Source organism: Populus alba, chromosome 5 (genome assembly GCF_005239225.2).
Source record: "Populus alba chromosome 5, ASM523922v2, whole genome shotgun sequence".
NCBI lineage: Eukaryota > Viridiplantae > Streptophyta > Magnoliopsida > Malpighiales > Salicaceae > Populus > Populus alba.
The window spans coordinates 10999466-11017399 of NC_133288.1; the positions used below are offsets into that span (position 1 = coordinate 10999466).

The following is a 17934-nucleotide window of genomic DNA, read 5'->3' on the forward strand; positions in this document are numbered from 1 at the left end:
AACTCAATCCATCTCCATTTATTTCTCCTATTTTCTTTTTCTTTAATAGCCAAAAATAAAAAATAAAAACAACCCGATTCCTTCTACAATCTAACACAAATCCGAAGCAAATGCAGCCAGGATGGGCTGCACAACTATCACATACATAAAAAGCACACCAGCTAAGGATACGCGGCGGCGTATACGCAATCTAAGCATGCTTGCGTGCCAACTCCAGTATAGAATGGCAGAGTTCTGTAGGCGTGGAAAACACAGGCATATGATCTGCAGGAATCTCCATCGCTTCCTTTACCCCATTTTGCTCAATCATCCAGCGCTGAAATGAAGCAGGCATCATTAAATCCTCAGTACAAACAATATAAACTCGCGGCACTGATCCATATCTCTCATCAGTGAACTTCTTTGCCTTGGACAGGCTTTCCACAAACATCGATCCTGGTCTATTTAAGAGCATCTGCAGAGCGAGATCCTGCGAACAAGAACAGTATCATAACTGGTTATTACAATGAAAACTAGTCCAAGATTCATAATTTTTAAGAAAGATTTGTGTACCTCAGCGGAGGAAAGATGAAAGGGCTTGCACTTCATAAACTCAAATCCCATGTGAACACATGTATGCGGTTCTTCGGGGGTTCCATGGAATGAAAACAGAGTGTCTTGCCACTCTTCGTCCCTGGGACCGATTTCAGCAAACTAACAAGGAGGCCAAAATATCATTTTGATGTTAGAACATGATTGATAATGACTTTTACATTTGCATGTGTGTGCATTAAAACCTCATCTTGAATTAAGCAAAAGATTGAAGCTAATCAAGCATCTCCAATACCAATTATCCCTTTTAGCCTTTTGGATCTTTCATTAGATCTTATATACAAGAGGCCGATCTCCCTCATACTCTTCAATAACTAATGTGAGGGTTGTGATTCCATCTGATTTGATACTGTTCGAATTGATATCATCAGTGAACTAAGAAATACTTTGATGAAAAAAGAGAGTCTCAAGACCTTAAAAATTATTCTATTTTCAAAATCGGATTTCGTCAAACCTAGGGTTATTCATAGCATTTACTGGAATGGAGAAACCAAACAAAATAGATCAACCCATTTTCGTGCATGATCATCTTAATTAGAAAGGGAAAAAGGGGTTTTAATAACAACAACAATAATAATTAGAACAGAGAGGTACCTTTTCTAACATATAAGATGGCTGGTGCACGGTATCAGGCAAGATTGCAGTAAGAAAAACAGCAAGAGAAACCTTCTCTGGGAATTTCTCCATAGCAAAAGCCAGATTCAAGCCACCTAAACTGTGCCCCACCAATACAACCTTTTCATTTTCAGGTAATTTGGCCATGAACTCCATCAAGGGCTCATTATACTGATCAAAAGTGCGAACCTCTTCAATTTTTTGTGTGTTCGCACCTGATGCAGCCATGTCAAGAGCTGTGACACGGTGGCCAGCTTCCTCTAGCCTTGGCTTGACCTTGTACCATATCCAGGCTCCTGCAACTGAACCATGGATCAAAACAAAATGCTTTTTTTGATTGTTGATCTCTCCCATTCTTTTGATGCTGTGGTTTGATACTGATATTTGCTATTGCTCGGTGGAATATATCGGGAGAGAAGACGATCTGAGAAGTTGGAAACGTCCAGTCCAAGTGGCCTATTTTTCATCAAGCACCATCTAGGCCATGTTGTATTCGTTGACAAGTCAGTTATTCTAGATTTCTTTGGAGGAATATCAGCCACCTCCATGGTCAACAAAGATAAATTATGGGTGGATTCAGTCTATCTTATAAATTCTATATAAATTTATAATTACGAAACAAATAGGTAAAATGTAGTAATATTCATCTAGTAATGGATAACGTAAATGAAGATGAAAGTAGCCTTGTTTTTGGGTTATAACGGAGAAGAATAGTTGAGGATCTAAAACTAACTCAAATCCAAAAACAACTCTTCCTTCTTATTATTTTTTTGTTTGACTTTTGGTATTTGATTCTCTTAACAAAAAAAAAAAAAACGTCATATATAATTAAATTAAATGTAGTCACCTGTCATTAATGTTGAACTTAACACATGACAAGGAAGCAATCTTATTATTATTATTATTATTATTATTATTATTATTATTATTATTATGTCTTGAATTTAACACAATTATTTAAAATATACTCTTATGTTGAACTTAACATGCAATTATTTTGTGTATGATTATACTTTTATCATATATGTATGTATTTATTTATTTATTTTTTGATTAATATTGGTGTCCGAGTCAACTTGCTCGTACCTCAATTAATCCCACGAACCCTGAAATTAACGACCTTGTAGGCTTCTAGTAGCCATTATATGAGCAATCATAAAACTCGAACATAATACTATAAAGGGAGCAAACTTTTTTATTTCAAACTCTTACCACTAGGCATGTATGTATTTATTAATGTTTATGGTGATTGATTAATTTAGTTTGATGCATTGATGGAGGTTTTGATCCACTTTTCAAATATTTCATAATATACACATAAAAAATAACATTTATATTTTTTTTATACAATTACCAATTTTTTAGCCGACATATAATAAACTGAAAGTTATGGTGTAAAAGAAATTAGTCGGTGGAGAAATTTGTGAAAGTTATCAATTTGGAAAGGCAACACCGTCTTCCATTCAAGAAGTCTTTTTCAAGATGCAAGTCTCCTTTAGCATGCATTCATATGGATTTGACGGGGCCTACACCCACTTCTTCCTGTTCTGGCTATCTCCACAAAGCAAACTTTTACCAAAAACAGGGGAGAAAATATTTACATTACCTTTTTGGCTATGCGACATGAGAATTTTACCTTTATCTTTTGTTTACGCCTGGGAGTTTTTGTTTTTAAATTTTTGTTAATGTCTCTACTGTAAAAGTTTAATTGTTTTGCTTGTTAAACAAAGCGGTATAAGTCATAAAAAAATAAGTATAAAAATAAATGATATCTATGCATTAGGGAATTGATTTTAGAGAAAAATATCTCATGAGCATTTTGGAGAAAGATCTATAATTTTTTTGGAGGTAAGTAGCCGAGAAGATCCTTTGAAGATAAGTGATTTCAGAGATTTGAAGAATCGTAATAAAGATGTTGTTATTCATTTTTGAATTCCCACACAAAAATCAAGAAAATACAACAAAAAATAATAAATAATATATTTGAAAGAAATAAAAAATAATAAAAGCAAGAAAAGAATGTTGGAATGTCTAAGAAAGATTAAAATTGATTTAGGAGGTTCAAAAATATAAAAGATTAAAATTTAACAGTATATTTTTTACTGATGAGAGCTCTGAGGACAAGGAAAATTCAATTTTTTTTAAAAGAAAAGAAAGAAAAGTTCAAAATCAGATGTTTATATACTCAATTAAATTTTATTCAAGGTTTAATTGAATTTATAGAGGGTTTGATTGCAAAACAATTGATTGTTTAAGTCAATTTAGGCTTTTATTGGAAGGAATTAAAGTTCTGGGGTCCAATTATAATTTTAAAGAGTTTATTTGGTCAAATTAGGGGCTTAATTGCATAATTATTGAAGTTTGAGTGCCAATTAGGGACTTAATTGAAACAATTCGAAACAAGGACCAAAACAGAAAATACGCTACAAGTAAGGGACACAATTACAATTTTGTCGGGGGGTTTGATTATAAAACAGCGAAAACTTCAAGGGCCAAATTAGAAGAACCCAAACGGCGCCGTTTCCACCATTAATGGTCTTCAAACAGCTGTGAATCGGTGACTATAATGGAAGGAGACGTTAGCAATGGAGCCATCAAGGGGCGTGTTTCACGGCTATCATCCCTCTGCAAACCGTTATCAAGCCAGCCGTTACCAGCACAAAGCCTTCTCTGACCTATAAAAGCAGCAGAAGAAGACTGAACCGAGAAGGGAGTAGAGAGCAGAGTGACAGTACTGAGGAAAAAGGAGAAAAAAAAGTGGCAGAAATACTGTGGGGAGAGAGTGAAGATAAGGGGGAAAACCAGGGGGGAACGAGACAGAGGAAAGAAAAGAAAAGAAAAAAACGAGAGGGGACAGAAGGGAAAGGAAAGGAAAACAGAGGGAGGGGAAAGTTGACAGAAGTTTTGAAGGGAGATAGGATAGAGAAAAAGAAGAGAACGGATGAAAGAGAAAGACAGAGAGAGGGAGGTTGGAAGGAAGAGTAGCACAGAGGGAAATACAAGAGAAAAGAGTTAAGAAAAAACGAAGCAAGGCCGAACAAGGAGACCGGAACAGAAGAGCAAAGGAAGAGAAACCGGACAACGGAGCAGAGAACACAGACAGCAGAGGAGGTCAGCATCACCACCGGTTTCTTTTCTACAGAACCAGGTATGTTCATGTCCTTTCTTCGCAACAATTGACTCCAGGTTTGTCTAGAAAATAAAAAAGAAACAGGAGACGAAAGCAAGCCAAAAGATCGCCGTTTTGTTTTTTTTCTCTGTTAATAACCAGGGGTCTTCAGCTATCTGCCAAAAATGAAGGATGAACAGTGCAAAGGTAATATAATTGCCTTGGCACTCAAGCGGAGCCATAAATTTTTTTTGTTCTGGGCTATTAAATAAATATATAAATATTTTTTAAGATTGATTATTAACTCATGTACAAGAATTTTTGAAATTAATAATAAAATTTTAATTCAAATACACTATCCAAAATATTAAAAAATAAATTTGAAAATATATAAAAATTAAAGTGAAAATAAAAATAAACTCACTATTAAAGTTACATCCTTCAATGTTTTTGTAGAATATAATTCATCCATAATCAAATCTGAATCGATATTGTAACAACCCTTCAACTGGAATAAAATAACAATCTCATGTCAACTGGAAAACAAAGTAATTAATTTTTTTTCCTCTTTTAATTTCTTCTTCCTTCGCTTGATTCTTTCTTAGATTAATGTTTTATAAGTTGGACTTTGTAAGTTTACAAGGTTATTCTCTTACTTCTTATTTTTTTTTTCTTGGAATTTTTTTTATGTTTTTCCCTTACTTTTTTCTATTTCTCTCTCGCCTTTTCTTTTCTTTCTTCTTTTATTCTGCTTCTGCTCAGTCGGCAACATATAAAAGGAAGGAGGAGCTGATTTGTTTTATTTTTGAATGACAAATAATCATTTTACTCTTAATGAGTCATATTGCTTTTATTTAACGGTCTTTTTTTTTGTTAGCACTACCAAACTTCGTTCATCCTAAAATTGTAACTAGATTTTATTCAATATATTTTAAAATTTCTCGTAAAATTTCAACTCGATCTGATGGTCGGATTGAAAATTACGTTCAATAACGTAAAACTGATCAAATTGTGATTTTTCATCAAATTTTTAAATTTCTTCAAAAATTCTGAAATTTTAACATAAGCTAAAGCATCATATTAGAAGGCTCCACGTAAATTTTTAGAATTTTTTGATAACTTAATTGAGAATTATAAATTTTTTTTACATAAAATTAGCTAAAAAATATTGATAAAATTTTGACCTAGGCTAAAGCCCACCCCAGCCTTTGCCATGCCTCCGCCTATGTTCGCACTGTTCCATGCACGCGTAGAATTTTACGCGTGCACGACTTAGTTATGGGCGGCTGGGTCCAGCCCAGCAACATGGGCCGGGCTGGGCCCAGCCAAAAAAATTCAAAAATTATTTCAAAAAAATCGGTGATTTTCTGCAATTTTTTTAGTGCATTTTAATTAATATCTATATTTTAATCAATATCAGTTTGTATTTTTATACTGTAAAGATACAAATTCAGTATTAAAATACTCGGTCTTGTGCAAAACATAAAAAATATATTTTTTTCATGCATACGGCCAAGTCTTTTAAAAAAAATAAAAATAAATCATATTGTACTTTCATATAACAAAGAAAAACTTTAAAAATATATATTAGCATGTATTTTGGCTTTAATAACCAGTTTATTAAAGTCATGAGAGCTAGACCAATATTTCAAAAAAAACTCCAAAAAAATATTTTATTTTCTTTTAATATCTAGGGTTATGATCTTATATGTAAGACGTATTCAAGATATTAAATTCTTTTGTTGATGTTAGAACGGTTAGGTTTTACCCGATAAGATAAGGATCTCTTTACTGAAGATAACTTTTTTTAAACCATACACGAACCAATAACTAGAAAAAACGATAAAATCTTAGATTTTATCAAACAATTAAAAAATACAGCCTACCTTAGGTAGAACATATTTGGGGTGCTAGTACCTTCTTTTTACGCAACCATTCCCCATACCCGATCTTTGAGATCAGTTAGGGTTCTTAGTGACCAAAATACTAGGTGGCGACTCCCATTCTATTTTTCCACTAATAAAAGATAATAATTCCTTGTCTCCCCACATTTTCCACATTAGATAGATTTTGAGGGGGGTGTTTTTGCTGCGACGCCGCATACGTGCGACAAGAGACATGGAAACTTGCAATGGAGATTCTTTATTGAGACATGGTGTAAACCCCTGACTTAGTAAAAAATAAATAATAAAAATATAATGGCTTTGGAAAAATTAGACTAAAAATAAATAAGTTTAATCAAATGGAATGTTTACGGACCCTCTAGTCTAGAATTAGTAAAGTAGTGTCAAAGTATAGAAATTCTTGATAGGAGGAAATAATTATTAAAAATAAACAAACAATCCATCAATTGAGGTGAAGTTTTCCCAAAAGTTAAATTGAGAAAATATTTATGGTTGGGTACACTTAAAATAACACTGAAGCGAACAGTAATGACATTTTTTAAAATTTTGAAAATACCCCCTCTCCGCTTTATTAGGGCTGGCTGCTATAATAAAAAGAGAGAGAGAGAGAAGTTCATCTTTTTCTTTAATTTCTTCTTCTTCTCTTTGAAACTAAGGGTGAGGTTTGACTTGGGAGTGATTTAAGTGAATATGAGTGAGAGAAAATTATACATAAATTTGCTTGGGGTTAGGGGAAATCAAGAGATCAATTTTTAGAGAGAAAGAAACAAGAAATTTGAAGAGAAATAGAGGAAAGAAGAAGAAAATTGCAAAGAATTTCTAATTTTTGTTCCAAATCATTGGATAAAGTTTTATAGTAACTCAATTTCTTGTTAATTTGTGTTTAATGCTTAGGGAATGAAATACTAGGGTTTTTGAGTAATTGAGTTAGATTAAGTGGAATTGGATTCAAAATTGAAGAAAAATCATAGAATGGTTAGTAGGCTTAGGGCGACCATGAGTAAAGTAAGGGAAATGAAAGAATTGAATGAAATTTGATGTAATTATATATTAGTTGATAAATTTATGTCAGAAGGAGGTTATGTGATTGATACTAAGGTTGAGTATGTGAGTTATGCAATTTGACTTGTTGAGAAATATGGTTTTTATATTATGAAAATGAAAGAAAGATTTTAAAGTTTGTGTGTAATTAGTAAATTGGACACACACACACACACACACTGATGCAACCATATTATTTGATAGTTTCACCTACATTTAACTAGTGTTTTGCCTATGTTTTAAATAAAAAATGCCTTAATATTCTTTGTTTTATGTTTTGAAGGCACTTTTGGATGAAAGATGCAAAAATGAGTAAATTGGAGGTAATTGACATATTTAATCTTCAGTCGATGTTTTGTGTAGAGCATGAGCTCTAGAGGTCGAAATGAAGTGATTCCAGTGATATTAAAAAGCTAACATCCATACCTTTATAGAAATCTAATTCAAAAAATAAAATCAAGAAAAACATGGAAATTGCAACCTTTAAAGTTAAATCGAGTAATGTGCTAGTGTTGACGTTTGGTCATTCCAACTTGAATATCTGGAGCTAAAGAAGTTCAATTGATGCAAACTCAATTTTTTTGGATTTTTGACTCAAAGACCTATCAACGCTCCAAATTTCAGATAACAACAATGTCATATGAGGGAGATATGATTTGTCAAAGATGACAACTTCCAGCAAACAGGTTTTGTGAAGAAACAAGTCCAAATTACATTATGAAGAATCTAAACTGACATCCAAGTTTTTATTTAAGCAATTGAGCTCCTCTAAGTCAAAGCTTGAAGATTTCATGCAAGGCTATTTCTCTCTTTTTTAAAAAATAGTTATTGAAGTACTTAAATATAAATTGTCTACTTAAGGGAGGATTATTTTGTAAAATAGAGACTGAGGTTTCTTAGGATATAAAAAGAATGAGAGAAGAGAAGGGGGGCAACTTGCCAAGAAGATAAAAACGCCCCCTTCCTCTAAGAAACCTGAAGTCATGCATTCTTCCTTCTTTTTGATTAGTTGTTCAACAAACATGCAATGCTAAACTCTTTTTCTTGGTTGTAAGTACATGGAAACCTTTAGATTGCAAGAACTGTGAGATTTATTGTACATTTTCTTTTCAGTTTATATGATGAATATGTTTGTTCTCCTATGCTTATTTTTTATATGATTATTTATTTTAATTGTTAGAGCAGACTCTAAGTTATTATTATAGGTAATCTATTGCTAAGTTTGATATCAAAATTCGAGTTGCGGTATATGAACTTATGAAGCAACTAAGTTTAATAATTGTGGCAAATCTATGTTATTAATCTTAGGGAGAACATTCAATCAAATCAAACATAGATTGCGAACAATTATGTTTTCTTGATTAATTAACTTATCTAGTTCTTAAGGCTGTAGTTGAATTAAATTACTAGTGTGGATACTATGATTGTTTGATGGTTAGGGTTAGTTATACGGCGGATCCGTTAACTAACTAATGTTAAGAAAGAATAAATATTTAGAATATAAATTGATGTTTTGTTTCCATGACCAGATTTGATTTTTGTAGGTGGATGTTTACTTGTGACCAGGGTTTGTTCTCTTTATAATTTTCTGATTTTATTTAATTTCACTTGATAGTTTTCTGTTTTCTTTTGCTTTATCCTAGATAACGTCCAACCTCCCCTAAATTGCATATGATCTAGTAGAAAAATCTGACTTGAACCTTCCTTATGGGATTAACCCCTTGCTTGGTCTATACTATCTTGTGTGTTGTGTTTTAAGCTAGGGTAATTAATTTGTGCGACCGTGACATCGTAACACACACATATATGTTCAGGGGTAATTTTGAAACAATTAAGAGTAGAAGTGTCAATTAAGGACCGAATTAATTAAATTTTAAACCAAGAACTATTTTGTAAATGACGCTGAAATCCAGGGGAAAAATTAAAAAAAGAAGAAGAAGAGGATTTGCATGAATAAGAGCCCAATTGCTAAATGTTAGAACTTTATAGGGCTAAATGAAGATGCCCATTTTAGCCGAACAAACGATGTTGTTCCAAGGAGGATTGTTCATCCTATTACTTCTTGGAACATAGGAACCCGTTTGCAAGAAAAGGGAAAAGAAGAACGAAATGATGGTGGCCTCTGTTAAACCTACCACAACCATAATTATTCCATTTTTCAATCCTCTTTCGCCCCACAATGAGCCATTACAACGTAAAGGAGGCTATGACTAACAGTCCAAAGATGGCAAGACTATTGGTGTCCTCATCCCATCCAAATATGGAACAAACTTAAACTGTGCTTATCTTCGTCCATAGGATCATTATCTTAGAAGATAAGAGGCAGAGCTTATTGGTAGAATCAGGGATGATCCCTATAATAGCAAAGGAAACTCAGTGTCACAAAGGGGGGAAACAGAAAAGAAAACAGAGTGAGCTAGAGAGAAAACTCAGAGAGTAAAAAAAAAAAAACAACATAATAAACCAGAAGGAGATCTTTGCTCTCCCTTACAGCAGACCACTAGTCCAAACTAGAAGACACAAAACCACAAGAAAGAGGAAGGACAACGAAAAATATAGAGAGCTAGAGAGGGAAAGGGAGAGAACAAAAAAAAAGACTAGAAAGAAAGAAGAAACATAAAAGAATGAAAGAAAGATCGAGATGATTGCCCAGCTACTAGTCTCCAGTAACACCCGACCGTCGTTATTAGTTTTGCCTCTAACAACAGTCACACCAAGTATGCCTTTTTTCTTCCCCCCCTGGCATTTTAATTACCTAGTTCCTATAGAAAGCATGCATGAACAATTCACGCACGCCTGCTGATAATAACCGGCTTGGTCACTAGGTCGGGTCAGTAACCAAGCCAGGTCGACTGGATTCAACCCAGCCCATATGGCTCGGCTAGATCCAAACCTTAAAAAAAGAAAAACTATTGAGACCGGTTAGGTCTGGGCCTTAGGCCCACCAACCCAATTTCTTTTGGGTTAAGGTCAAACACACTCTTATGCCATTTCCCTTTAATTTCACTTTTCTTTATCTTGATATCTAGCCAAACAGGCCTTTTTAGATATCATAAAATTAAAAAAAAATAAAAAATTAGGGATTCTTTTTTATTTATTTATGTGTCCCTCACACCTTTTTTTATTGACTTTATTATGTATTTGGGTTGTAGACTTTTAATGTGAAATGCAAATCTTGTATGTGATACATACCTATCCTTTTCTTTTAAAAAAAATTATATATGTTTTTCTTTCAATCCAAATTTTACTGATTTATTCAATAGTGCTAGAGTTAGGAAAACCATTTTTTTTTGGTTACATAATATTTATTAATGCGAGAGTTGGAAGTATTCGTTGTCGAATAATCACTATCAGTAAAGTCAGGAATATTATAGGTAAACCATAAAAAACAGAATAAAACATATCTTTAGCAATTTAAGACAAAACCAACAATGCAACTTATCTCAGGTAGGACACTTAAGGAATAATAATATCTTCTCTTTTTCAGTAACTAATCTTGTACTATAGAATCTTTATTGACTAGTAAGGGTTCCTAATGATCTTAACATTAAACTTCGCCTTTTGTTTGTCAATTGTTATAATGTTTGTTATGTTGTGCTTATTTGGTTATTGTTTTTTTACAGCTTTAGCACACATCTTTATTGTTATACATCACTTTAAGAACATACACCTTAAAATTTAGGATAGGTGAGGAAGTAACGATACCTCAATGACTTTAGTTTGAGTAAGACTCATGAAACCATCCAACTCTCTATTGATTGCTTACCTGAAAGTGGTTAGTATGATGATCTTATATTGACCTTTCAAGGATGATTACTGAACATGCGAGAGACCTTTTGAGACTAGATAGTAACCTACCTCTTAATGCACTTAACAACTAGAACCTACCTACTAGGTTGTACCTTGTGTAATCTCACTATAGCAAGCCCAACATGTGACATCTTGAATTCGAAGACCATTGGGTGGCAATTGAACATCACATAGGATACAAGAGTATGAGTTGCTACAATTGACAAAAAAAGGAATTAACTTGAATTGAAAGCTGAAAGGTTTATTAAAAGCTCAAACTTAGGCAAGACTGGACAAGGATCCCCTTGTTGGCATGATGATGACATCAGGCCTCTAAAATCCATGAATAATGACCGTTGTCACCTCGTGAAGGGTGAGTCTATATTGAATGTCCATTTTTCTTATTGATAACATCATCACTTTTGTCTACTTGCATGATTTTCATTTAGCATGTTGAAATATAGGTTCCCCATTGAAACACACCTATAACACTCGACTATGAAAACAACAAATGAAATGCAAAGAAAAAGCCCAGTTAGAAGCCAAAAAGAGTTAGAAAGTTTTAAAGAAAAAGTCACAAGGTTTACTAATATACTTGAACAGGCTTTAGGATCTAAATTAAAAAAAGCAACATTCACAGCTTAGCCTCCACATATGCCTACAGCTTCTTTCAATCCATAAATCAAGGGGAAAATGTGGTGCCATATGAATCTCAATAGGTTATGTAATTCTAATTTGCTCAACTAGCATATCCTATAAGAATGTTGTCTACTATGGGCTTTATTACAATGAAGGAATCTAAAAAAGACAAGGTGGTAAAAGAAAATAGCTTGGAAAAATTGGTTGCCCTAGAAGTAAGGATAAGGACAATTGAGGGAACTAGCCTATATGATTTTATAAATGCTGCTGAGATGTGTTTGGTGCCCACTATGGTCATTCCTAAAATGTTTAAAGTGACATAATTTTTCAAATATATCAGAACTCAATGCCCTATAATTCATCTCAAAGCATACTATAATAAAATGACTGAGGTGGTCTATGATGAGAAACTGTTAATTCATTTCTTTCAAGACAACTTGAGTGATGCTGCCCTCATTTGGTATATGAGAGATGATTAGTTTATTTTCTTACACCTTTAAGGCCTCGTACTTTAAATATTTGGTTAGAAGCTTTGCAGAACATTTCATTGAACTGGTTGTCATAACTGAGAGGATTGAATAAACCATCTGGTTGGGTAAGATTGCTGACTCGAATGAGGAGAAAGGTTTCACTAGAAAAGGAAAAGAAACTAAGGTTTGCAAAGTTAAAGGTGGTTACAAAGGCAAGAGAAAAAACTATCAAAACAAAGACACCTACCCCTCTAATAGCTAACTTCTCCACATTGGTCCCTAGAAATCTATCGCCCTGATGATGAAGTTATAATATCATTAGGCCAAGAATGGTTTACATATGACTCCAATTGACTATTAGAAAAAAGGCCTTTTTTGATAAATTCATAGGAGAGGGAAGATTGGGAGATTCTAAAAAATTCCAATTAATGGTTGCTAAAAGTTTATCCCTTTTATGTATTACCTTGCTAGTAACCATAGCTTAAGATGTTGGCATAAAGTCTTTGTTGTTAAACCTCTTTTCTAAAGTTTCAATGAAAAAATGAGTTTGTCCTTCAATTCTATCTTTTTCTTTAATTTACAGTCAAATATTATTCATTTTCATAAATCCTGAAAGAGGTTCCTTATAAGAACTCACAAGTACATCTTTGTAGCCTTGCATGATCTCATATACTCAATTAATTTCTTTTACCACAATGTTTTCCCCAAATGAAATTTTGAAAAATTGAACTCGCCTTTTTTATTTCAAAAATGATTTGATATTTATTTAAAATAACATTTGATATTTTATTCGTAGAATGTCAAATGAATCAAACAACTTCTTCATTGAGGTGACCAAACTCTAAACCAGAGAGTATGAATAGAAAAATGAACCTTCACCCTCACACCATGTCTCTTGAGCCAAGTGTTTTAAATATATGCATAATGATAAATAGTGGATTCATTGTTCATGGATTCATGAAATACATCTCTTTGTAAAGTCTAAAACATTACACTAGACGAGGTTAAAGTTTATTGATTTTAATTGCTTACACTTGAAATGAGGAAAAACCATCTTTGTTATCTCTTTCATATTCTAAAATAAATATACCCCTGGTAGTCCCTTTTTTAGCCTGAATAATTTTTTTTTAATAAAAAATCATGATTAGGATCACACCACATACTAGGAGCAAATGAAATGCCAACAATCAATAATGATGAAAAAACTGTGAGAAAGCCAAAAGGGCAAAACAACCCAAGAAACTCAAAAGCTAGGGAGCATGCCCAATTCAAAAGAAAATGTGATAGTTAAGACAAAATGAGGATGACCAACCAAAATAATGAAAAAAAAGGGAAATAAAAGAAAAACGGTAAAAAAAGAAAGATTGAAAGACACAAAGAGTTAAACTGATGATAACGATCCTAAATATTTGAAACCTTAAAATACTTTTTTAAGCTTTATGAATCATTTTCTTTTATAGCCAAGAACCACAACCTATGGTCATAAGAGTTGTGACATCGAAAAGAAGCTAGAAACAAGCTATTCATGCTGATAATAAGGGTTCAAAAAGAGAGAAACTTTTCTCAAACAAAACCTTGAGCTTTTACTCGAGCTTCTTGCTTTGAAACCAATAAAAACATAAGGTACCTTATGATGTACCTTTCCCAATTGAAATATCACCAACACAAAAACAAATTATCTCCTTTCTAAGAAACATTATCAAGGAGTTATAAGATTTCAAAAGCAAATAATTTTAAACTCACATTGAAACAATTTTTGTTTTTAAAATACAAGATCGAGATTTCAAGATTCATTCTAGACAAAGATTTCTTCAGTATAACCAAAAAGAGGGACCAAGGAGAGAATGATTACTTAAAACCATTATTTGTCTGAGTCTCTAACAGAGCACACTTAGGGGCAATGATCAATACAAGGGGGTATTATTGTACATAAAAGGTAAATTGATCCCTTCGAAGTAATAGTAAAAAAAAAACATTTCCTACAACGAGACAATGAGGCATTGTTGTTTACAAGAGGCAATTTGAATCTTTTAAACAAGTGACACCAAATGTTTTTAGCAGTGAGATAAGGAATTAATGAATGATCTTCTAAAATTGATTAATGAGACAAAATTTCTAGCAAATAAATAGGTCACAACTGGCACCATAAAAGCTGAGATGCTTAAAATTACAAATATTCTAAAAGAGACCTATATAAGCCAACTGAAGTGGGCTAGAAGCCAAATGACCAAGAGAGCTTAAATTAGAAATAGCAAGAGCTCACCAATCAAGCAACAATGAGATTGAGAAGAAATGAGGGCCTATATTTCAAATCAGATAAAGATGCATGCATATTATCTAACTCCTAAATATTGAACAATATGTTTTGCAAAAATTCACAAGAGAAATCCTTGATAGGATCCATTAATAGGAAGGCCACCTCAAAATGGCCAAAAATTGAAAATACTTTTGAAAATTTTTCACTTTTGAGAAATTTTTTACTTGGGCAGGCCTCCCATAAGAATTAGACCACTAAAAAAATCTTTGTATTTTTCAAATGGAAAGGTCACCCATCACAATGAGACTAGCATTGAAAAATAAACCTTTAAGTTTTTCACTAATGGTTAGGTTGTCCATGAGAATTAGACCACTTTTGAAAAGTCAAGTCTCTAACATTTTCACCAACACCAATAGACATATTGCCTGGAATAAATAGACCATTTCTAAAACTTTTGTGTATTTTTCACCAACAAGCAGGTCGCTTGGAACAATTAGACCACTTCTAAAAAATCTTCTTATTTCATACAAAACAGGCAGGTTGCCTAGAACAATTAGACCACTTCTAGAAAATCTTCATATTTTTCACTAACGGGTAGGTTGATTGGAATAATTAGACCATTTTTGAAAAATCTTTGTATTTTTCACCAATGAGCAGGTCGCCCAGAATAATTAGACCACTTATGAAAATTTTTTATATTTTTCACCAACGACCAGGTCGTCGGAACAAATAGACAACTGTTGAAAAATCTCGGTATTTTTGACCAACGAGTAGGTCACCTGGAACAATTAGATCACTTTAAAAAAATATCCATGTTTTTGGACCAACAGGTAGGTCGCCTAGAGCAATTTGACCACTTCCAAAAAATCTTTGTATTTTTCACTAATGGGTAGATCACCTAGAACAATTAGACCATTTCTAAAATTTATGGATTTTTTATTGACAAGGTGGGTTGCCTCTCAAATGACTAATTTTTTATATTTCACTATCTCAAGGAAGGTCATCTGTCAGTTTACTACTTTCGAAGTTGTCAAGATTTTTGAAAGAAGTAAAGGTTTTCTTTCTTGTCTACTTTTCTTTATAAATTTACTATGCAAAGCTAAAAGAAAATGAATTTTTTCAATGTCTTGGCATAATAATTATTATAAAGAGCGGGGCAATTATCATAACCCAATTTTTGAATTTCCAAAAAAAAAAAAAAACAAATGAACGGATTAAAAATAATTTGAGAATTGGGGTTAAGACAACACAAATTGAAAGTTTGAGGACTAATAAGGATGAAATTATTAATTTGAAAGTACTTTTCACAAAAAAATTTAGAAGAATTGATAAGTTTGGGGACTTAATTAAACTTTGATTTAATTAATTAAGGTATTTAGGGGCTTAATTAAGTAAATATCAAAGTTCGAGGTCAATTTGGGTTAAAATTGCAAGAAATTAAATTCTAGGGACCGAAGTGCATAAGCGGTGATACTATATAGGGGTTAATTGATTTTTTTCAATGGTAATTTTAAAAGAATTAAAAGTTAAGGAGTCAATTAAGGACTCGATTGATTATATTTGAAACTAAGGACTATTTTGTAATTGATGCTGAAATCTAAGGGCCTAATTGCAATTGACCCAGGGGGTGAAATTATATAGAAAAGAGAATTTCCATGAATAAGTGCCCATTTGCTAAATGTCAGAACTTTAAAGGGAAAAATGAAGATGTCTATTTATGCTAAAGAAACGATATCGTTCCAAGGAGGATTGTTCATCCTTTTCCTTTTTGGAATAGAGGAACTCGTCTACAAAAAAAGGGAAAATAAGAATAAAATGATGATGGCCTCTATTAGACCCATCACCACAGCCAAAGCTATCCCATTTTTCCAGTCCTCTTTCACCTCACAATGCGCCATTAAAATGTAAAGGAGATAATCACCAACAATCTAGCAAGAGTCCTTATCCCATCCAAACATGGAACAAACTCAAATCCTACTTATCTTTGTCCATATGATCATTATCCTAGAATCGATGATGATCCATATAAAAGCAAAGGAAAGCTATTGTCACAAGATGGGGAACATAAAAGAAAATAGAGGGAGCCAAAGATGGAAATGGAGAGAACAAAGAAAGAAAATGATTAGAGAGAAAGATGAAACACAGAAGAACAAAAGAAAGGTTGAGACGATTGCCCAGCCACCAATCTCCAGAACCACCCAACCATTGCCATCAGTTTTGCCTCCAGCAATAGTCACACTAGGTAAGTCTTCTTTCTTCCCCCTTGGCTTTTTAATTACCTAGTTTCTATAGCAAGCATGAGTGAACAATTCATGTACGTCTGTTGATAATGACTGGATTGGTCACTAGGTAGGGTTGGTAACCAAGCTAGGTCGGCTGGATCCAGCCCAGCCTATATGGCTGGGCCAGATCCAAACCCACCTTTAAAAAAAAGAAAACAAAAACTATTAAGACCAGGCTAGGCCTGGGCCACAGGCCCAACCAACCCAATTTCCTTTGGGCTAAGGGTGTGTTTGACAAAACACACTATTATGCCATTCCCCTTTAATTTCACTTTTTTTTTTAATCTTAATATCTAGCTAAGGAGGCCTTTTTAGATATCATAAAATTCTAAAAAAATTCAGGGATCCTTACTATTTATTTATGGGTCCCTCACACCTTTTTTCTTACCAACTTTATTGTGTATTTGGATTGTAGACTTTTATTGTGAAATGCGAATATGGTATGTGATACATACCTGTCTTTTCTTTAAAAAAAATAATAAAAAGATATGTTTTGCTTTGAATCCAAATTTTATTGATTTGTTCAATGGTGCTAAAGTCAAGAATACTATACTTTTTTTGGTTATGTAATATTTATCAACGTGAGAGTTGGAAGTATTCATAGTCGAATATTAACTAGTAGTAGAGTTAGGAATATTATAAACTAACCATAAAAAACATAATAAAACATACCTTAAGCAATTTAAGATAAAACCAGTAATGCAGCCTATCTCAGGTAGGACATTTAAGGGGTGATAATATCTTCCATTTTGCGTAGCCAGTCCTGTATTATAGAATCTCTATTGACCAGCAAGATTTTCTAGTGACCATAATACTAAGTGGCGACTCCTTAAGCCAAACTTTTTTCCTTTCTAAAAAAAAGATGCCAGATATATTTATTTTTCTTAGAAATTTTTTAAAGGTTGTCTTGATATCGGAAAGACGATAGATACTAGAAATCACATAAGGCTTAACGACGAAGAAAAAAAAAAATAGTTTTTCCTAAGAAAATTAAGTCTGGTTAACATGTCAATGCTTCGACATTAATCGCAAGGGTTGATTAGGCAAGGTTTAAGATAACTTTTAGTGAAAAAAATTGAACTCCATGACATTAGAAAGAAATTATTTATTATATAGCAAGAGAGGGTTGTGTGTGTGCATTGGGTAATGTATTATTGGGAATAAAAATATTTTCGAGATGTGCATGACAAGCCGATTAAAAAGCACGTGAATAGCTAAAGAAAGAAGAGATAGGAGG

General features: G+C 33.0%; 1 protein-coding gene across 1 annotated transcript; it reads right to left on the reverse strand.

Moving 5' to 3' along the window:
* Positions 1 to 1727, reverse strand: LOC118048234 (salicylic acid-binding protein 2). Its single transcript, XM_035057834.2, has 3 exons — positions 1186 to 1727; positions 553 to 693; positions 1 to 469 (listed from the first exon to the last, which is right to left on the reverse strand). Exons 1-3 carry the CDS (start codon positions 1558 to 1560, stop codon positions 191 to 193), a joined length of 795 nt encoding a protein of 264 aa, XP_034913725.1. The 5' UTR covers positions 1561 to 1727; the 3' UTR covers positions 1 to 190.
* Between the last annotated feature and the right edge of the window lie 16207 nt (positions 1728 to 17934).

What these genes read in the sequence shown, in the direction of transcription:
- LOC118048234 (XM_035057834.2), bottom strand. Translation starts at nt 1,560, where the DNA reads ATGGGAGAGATCAACAATCAAAAAAAGCATTTTGTTTTGATCCATGGT. An exon ending in CATCTTATATGTTAGAAAAG is followed by an intron (nt 694 to 1,185) that starts GTACCTCTCTGT and finishes CCTCCTTGTTAG; the next exon opens with TTTGCTGAAATCGGTCCCAG. An exon ending in TTCATCTTTCCTCCGCTGAG is followed by an intron (nt 470 to 552) that starts GTACACAAATCT and finishes TCTTGTTCGCAG; the next exon opens with GATCTCGCTCTGCAGATGCT.